Here is a 6,371-nt window from a genome sequence, read left to right as displayed (position 1 = left end):
CACACACAGTACACACACACACACACACACACAGTACACACACACACACACAGTACACACACACACACACACACAGGTACACACACACACACACACACACACACACACACACAGACACACACACACACACACACACAGGTACACACACACACACAGTGCACACACACACACACACACACACACACACACACACACACACACACACACACACACACACACACACACACACACACAGGTGCACACACACAGTGCACACACACACACACACACACACACACACACACACACACACACACACACACACACACACACACACACACACACAGTTCACACACACACACACACACACACACACACACACACACACACACACACACACACACACACACACACACACACACACACACACACACACAGTACACACACACACACACACACACACACACACACACACACACACACACAGTACACACACACACACACACACACACACACACACACACACACACACACACACACACACACAGTACACACACACACACACACACACACACACACACACACACAGTACACACACACACACACACACACACACACACACACACACACACACACACACACACACACACACACACACACACACAGTACACACACACACACACACACACACACACACACACAGTGCACACACACACACACACACACACACACACACACACACACACACACACACACACACACACACACACACACACACACACACACACACACACACACACACACTGTAACACAGGACACACACTGAAAGGTCTTTGTTTTTACATGTTCACCTGCTGCCCTCCCCATCCTCACTTCCTCTCCCTCCATCTGTCTCTCCTCCCAAAACACCCTCTCCCTCTCTCTCCCTCTCTCCTCTCCCTCCCTCTCTCCCCCCATCTGTCTCTCCCCCATCTGTCTCTCCCTCCTCCCCCCTCTCTCTCCCTCCCCTCTCTCTCCCTCTCTCCCCCCATCTGTCTCTCCCTCCCTCTGTCTCTCCCTCCCTCTCTCATCTCTCTCCCTCTCTCCCCCATCTGTCTCTCCCTCCCTCTGTCTCTCCCTCTCTCTCTCATCTCTCTCCTCTCTCCCCCCATCTGTGTCTCCCTCCCTCTGTCTCTCCCTCTCCCTCCTCTGTCTCTCCCTCTCTCTCTCATCTCTCTCCCTCTCCCCCATCTGTCTCTCCCTCTCCTCTGTCTCCCTCTCCCCCATCTGTCTCTCCCCTCCTCTGTCTCTCCCTCTCCCCCATCTGTCTCTCTCTCTCCCCCCATCTGTCTCTCCTCTCATCTCTCCCCTCTCTCCCCCCATCTGTCTCTCCCTCCCTCTGTCTCTCCCCCTCTCTCTCTCTCCCTCTCCTCTCCCCATCTGTCTCTCCCTCCCCCATCTCTCTCCCTCCTCTCTCATCTCTCTCCCTCTCCCCCATCTGTCTCCTCCCCCCCATCTCTCCCTCCCTCTCTCATCTCTCTCCTCTCTCCCCCCATCTGTCTCTCCCTCCTCTCTCATCTCTCCCTCTCTCCCCCATCTGTCTCTCCCCCCTCCTCTCTCTCCTCCTCTCATCTCTCTCCCTCTCCCCCCATCTGTCTCTCCCCTCCTGTCTCTCCCTCTCTCCCCATCTGTCTCTCCTTCTCTCTCTCTCATCTCTCTCCCTCTCTCCCCCCATCTGTCTCTCCATCTCTGTCTCTCCATCTCTCTCCCTCCCTCTCTCATCTCTCTCCCTCTCCCCCATCTGTCTCTCCCCTCCTCTGTCTCTCCCCTCCTCTGTCTCTCCCTCTCCCCCCATCTGTCTCCCCCTCTCTCTCTCATCTCTCTCCTCCCCCCCTCTCCCCCATCTGTCTCTCCCTCCTCTGTCTCTCCCTCCTCTCTCTCTCTCCTCCCTCTCCCCCATCTGTCTCTCCCTCCCTCTCTCTCTCTCCTCTCTCCCCCATCTGTCTCTCCTCCCTCCCCATCTCTCTCCCTCTCCCCCCATCTCTCTCCTCTCCCCCCCCCTCTCCCTCTCTCCCCCCATCTCTCTCCCTCCCTCCCCCTCTCTCCCTCTCTCCCCATCTCTCTCCCTCCTCCCCCATCTCTCTCCTCTCTCCCCTCTCTCTCCCTCTCCCCCATCTCTCTCCCTCTCTCCCCATCTCTCTCCCTCTCCCCCCATCTCTCTCCCTCTCTCCCCCATCTGTCTCTCCCTCCTCTCTCATCTCTCCCTCTCTCCCCCATCTGTCTCCCTCCCTCTCTCATCTCTCTCCCTCTCTCCCCCATCTGTCTCTCCCTCCCTCTCTCATCTCTCTCCCTCCTCCCTCTCTCTCTCTCTCTCCCTCTCTCATCTCTCTCCCTCCCTCTGTCTCTCCATCTCTCTCTCTCCCTCTCTATCCCCCCCTTTGTCTCTCCCTTCCTCTCCCCCTGTTTCCCTCCCTCTGTCTCTCCCTCCCTGTGTCTCTCCATCTCTCTCCCCCTCTCCCCTGTTTCCCTCCCTCTGTCTCTCATCTCTCTCCCCCTCTCCCCCATCTGTCTCTCCCTCTCTCTGTCTCTCCATCTCTCTCCCTCCCTCTCTCATCTCTCTTCCTCCCTATCTCCCCCTCTGTCTCTCCCTCTCTCTTCCCCTGTTTCCCTCCCTCTGTCTCTCATCTCTCTCCATCTCTCTCCATCTCCTCCCCCTCTCCCCCCATCTGTCTCTCCCTCTCTCTGTCTCTCAATCTCTCTCCCTCCCTCTCTCCCCCTCTGTCTCTCCCTCCTCTCTCCCCTCTGTCTCTCCTCCCTCTCCCCCTCTCTCTCCTCCCTCCTCTCCCCTCTGTCTCTCCCTCCCTCTCTCCCCCTCTGTCTCTCCCTCCCTCTTCCCCTGTTTCCCTCCCTCTGTCTCTCATCTCTCTCCATCTCCTCCCCCTCTCCCCCATCTGTCTCTCCCTCTCTCTGTCTCTCAATCTCACTCCCTCCCTCTCTCATCTCTCTCCCTCCCTATCTCCCCCTCTGTCTCTCCCTCCCTCTCTCCCCCTCTGTCTCTCCCTCCCTCTCTCCCCCTCTGTCTCTCCCTCCCTCTCTCCCCCTCTGTCTCTCCCTCCCTCTTCCCCTGTTTCCCTCCCTCTGTCTCTCATCTCTCTCCATCTCTCTCCATCTCCTCCCCCTCTCCCCCATCTGTCTCTCCCTCTCTCATCTCTCTCTCCCCCCTCTGTCTCTCCCTCCCTCTCCCCCGCTTTCCCTCCATCTCCCTCCCTCTCTCCCTCTGTCTCTCCATCTCTATCCCCCTCTCCCCCTGTTTCCCTCCCTCTGTCTCTCCATCTCGCTCCCTTGGTTTCTCTTTTCTTTCTCTCCCTGTCTCCCTCTCTTTCTCTCTGTCTATCCATCCCCCTCTCTCCCTTCCTCTCCCTGTTTCCCTCCCTGTGTCTCTCCATCTCTCTCTCTCCCCTCTTCCTCTCTCTCTCTCCCTCCCCTCCTCTCTCTCTCTCTCTCCCTCCCTCCTCCCCCTCCCTCCCCCCCCCTCTCCCTCTCCCTCCCTCCCCTCTCCCTCTCCCTCCTCCCCTCTCCCTCTCTCCTCTCCCTCTCTCCCCCCTCTCCCTCCCACCCCTCCCCCTCTCCCCCTCTCTCCCTCCCCCCTCTCCTCTCTCCCCTCTCCCTCCCCCTCTCTCCTCCTCTCCCTCCCCCCTCTCTCCCTCCCTCTCCTCCCCCCTCTCTCTCCCTCCTCTCTCCTCCCTCTCTCTCCCTCCCTCTTCCTCTCTCTCCTCCTCTCTCTCCCTCCCTCTTCCTCTCTCCCCTCCCCTCTCTCCCCCCCCTCTTCCTCTCTCTCTCCCTCTTCCTCTCTCTCTCCCCCTCTTCCTCTCTCTCTCCCTCTTCCTCTCCCTCTCCCTCCCCCTCTCTCTCTCCCCTACCTCCCTCCCTCCCACCCCTCCCCACCCTCCCTCCCCCCCCCCCCCACCTCCCCTCCTCCCCCCCCCCCCTCTCCTCCTCCCCTCCCCTCTCCCTCCCCCCCCCTCTCCCTCCCCCCTCTCTCCTCCCTCTCTCCCTCCTCTCTCTCCCCTCCCCCTCTCTCTCTCTCTCCCCCCCCCTCTCCCTCCCCCTCCCTCTCTCCCCCCCCTCTCTCTCTCTCCCCCCTCCCTCCCCTCCCTCCCCCCTCCCTCCCCCCCTCCCCTCCCCTCCTCCCCTCCCCCCCCCCTCCCCCCCCTCCCCTCCCCTCCCCCCCTACAGCGGCTGCTCTTTGAGGCAGCAGAAGGCTCCAGCAGCTCCTCTGACAGACTGGGCGTTTGCTGGACAGGTGTCAACAGGTGGGAGTGAGTCTCAGTGATCAGCTGGTGGACAGGTGTCAGCAGGTGGACAGGTGTCCCCCCCAGGAGGACAGGTGTCCCCCCCAGGCACAGTGAGTCTCAGTGATCAGCTGGTGGACAGGTGTGTCCCCCCAGGTGGACACAGTGAGTCTCAGTTTACAGACAGAAGATCAGTGACACTCTGACTCAGTGACACAAACTCAGAGAAACACAGAGATCCTATTGGCTGTTCAGAGATCCTATTGGCTGTTCAGAGATCCTATTGGCTGTAGACCATTCAGCGGCTGCGCTCACACGCACACCTTCGTCCTCCGAGAGACCTGATTCTGGTCCACGTTCATAATCTAGACCATATTCTGCTGATTCATAATGTCTGACAGAAGTCTTTGAGCCCGTGTTGATTGGAGGGAGACCTGGATATGAGGAGGACTCTGACTACACATATTCATGTTGACCCCAAAGCAGTTACACACACACACACATAGCCTACGTTTCCCCTAAAAATCTTTAACATTTCATTTCAAAATAGAATACTTTTTTTCCTAAATATGTAGAATTTTCTGAAAAAAAAAAATCGACTTATTTTTCAAAATATTTGTGTATTTTTTTTCTTTCTTAAATTATTCCGAAGTATTCCAACTTTTTTTGACCCCCGAAAAAGTTAGTTTAAATACTTCTCCATCCGTGGTGAGAAGACAGCTATGAAAAGGTCTGATTCCTCGGTACCAGATCCCTCAGATGGAGGTCCCTCAGATGGAGGTCCCTCAGGTTAAGGTCCCTCAGATGGAGGTCCCTCAGAATAAGGTCCCTCAGATAAAGGTCCCTCAGATGGAGGTCCCTCAGATGGAGGTCCCTCAGGTTAAGTTCCCTCAGATGGAGGTCCCTCAGAATAAGGTCCCTCAGATAAAGGTCCCTCAGATGGAGGTCCCTCAGATTAAGATCCCTCAGATTAAGATTCCTCAGATTGAGGTCCCTCAGATTGAGGTCCCTCAGATGGAGGTCCCTCAGATTGAGGTCCCTCAGATTAAGATTCCTCAGATGGAGGTCCCTCAGATTAAGATCCCTCAGATGGAGGTCCCTCAGAATAAGGTCCCTCAGATGGAGGTCCCTCAGATGGAGGTCCCTCAGATGGAGGTCCCTCAGAATAAGGTCCCTCAGATGGAGGTCCCTCAGATAAAGATCCCTCAGATGGAGGTCCCTCAGATGGAGATCCCTCAGATTAAGATCCCTCAGATTAAGATCCCTCAGATGGAGGTCCCTCAGATTAAGGTCCCTCAGATTAAGGTCCCTCAGATTGAGATTCCTCAGATGGAGGTCCCTCAGATTAAGGTCCCTCAGATGGAGGTCCCTCAGATGGAGGTCCCTCAGATGGAGGTCCCTCAGATTAAGGTCCCTCAGATAGAGGTCCCGTTGTGGGTCTGTGTCTCCGTACTGTAACCGGGCCCTGGTCATATTTAGGGTCTCGTCGTATGAAACGGAGAATATGGTGGTGATGTCATAGCGCGAGGAGCGTGGGTGTGCGTGTGCACGTGGTCGGAGAGACAGACAGATGAGACGAGGTAAGACAGGCGTCCTCCTGCGGGACCTCATGGCCGTAAGTATCAGCTGCTGAGTGATGTTTCACTTTCATTTGGATTCATTTACTCCCTTTTATTTTAGTTTCACCCTGTGGTGTGTGTGTGTGTGGGGGGGGGGGAGGTGGGGGGGTGACCTTTGACCCTTCCTCCAGCAGAATGTGTGTTTGGGGGGTGTTTTTAAGGATGCTGCCCCCCCTCCAGCTGTTTGTCTCCGAGGAAACTCTTTTCTTTTGTTAAAGTGCTCGACCCCCCAAACAAACTGAATGTTTAGTATTTGGCTTCGTCCCTCGGAGAGACTCAGAGACACACGGAGACCCACGGAGACAGAGACGGGACTCTGCAGCGCTCCATCACACGCCTTCCTCTGTCCAATCAACTACCAGATATATATATTCATATAGTGTATATAAATATATATATCTACCTAATGATGACCCAGTATCAGGGAGGACTCCAGTCCTTCCACTGCTGTTTTTTACTGTACATGTTGGATTTAAATGTTATTAAATTATGTTCTGAAGAC

The 6,371-nt window shown here is 56.0% G+C and overlaps 1 protein-coding gene across 3 annotated transcripts; it reads left to right on the top strand.

The window, feature by feature from the left end:
* The first annotated feature begins 4,195 nt into the window (after positions 1-4,195).
* LOC114560468 (periaxin-like) lies at positions 4,196-5,958 on the top strand. 3 transcript variants are annotated; one of them, XM_028585861.1, is made up of 2 exons: positions 4,196-5,009; positions 5,085-5,958. In XM_028585861.1, exon 2 carries the CDS (start codon positions 5,100-5,102, stop codon positions 5,706-5,708), a length of 609 nt encoding a protein of 202 aa, XP_028441662.1. In that variant the 5' UTR covers positions 4,196-5,009; positions 5,085-5,099; the 3' UTR covers positions 5,709-5,958. The 3 variants fall into 3 exon arrangements, with proteins under 3 accessions (XP_028441662.1, XP_028441663.1, XP_028441660.1); XM_028585862.1 differs by having other exon boundaries at positions 4,196-5,015; positions 5,106-5,958; XM_028585859.1 differs by having other exon boundaries at positions 4,196-5,390; positions 5,421-5,958.
* Positions 5,959-6,371: the final 413 nt, after the last annotated feature.

Source organism: Perca flavescens, chromosome 8 (genome assembly GCF_004354835.1).
Source record: "Perca flavescens isolate YP-PL-M2 chromosome 8, PFLA_1.0, whole genome shotgun sequence".
NCBI classification, from domain to species: domain Eukaryota; kingdom Metazoa; phylum Chordata; class Actinopteri; order Perciformes; family Percidae; genus Perca; species Perca flavescens.
Note: the sequence above shows the minus strand (reverse complement) of the source record. Positions and strands in the feature narration are given on the sequence as shown.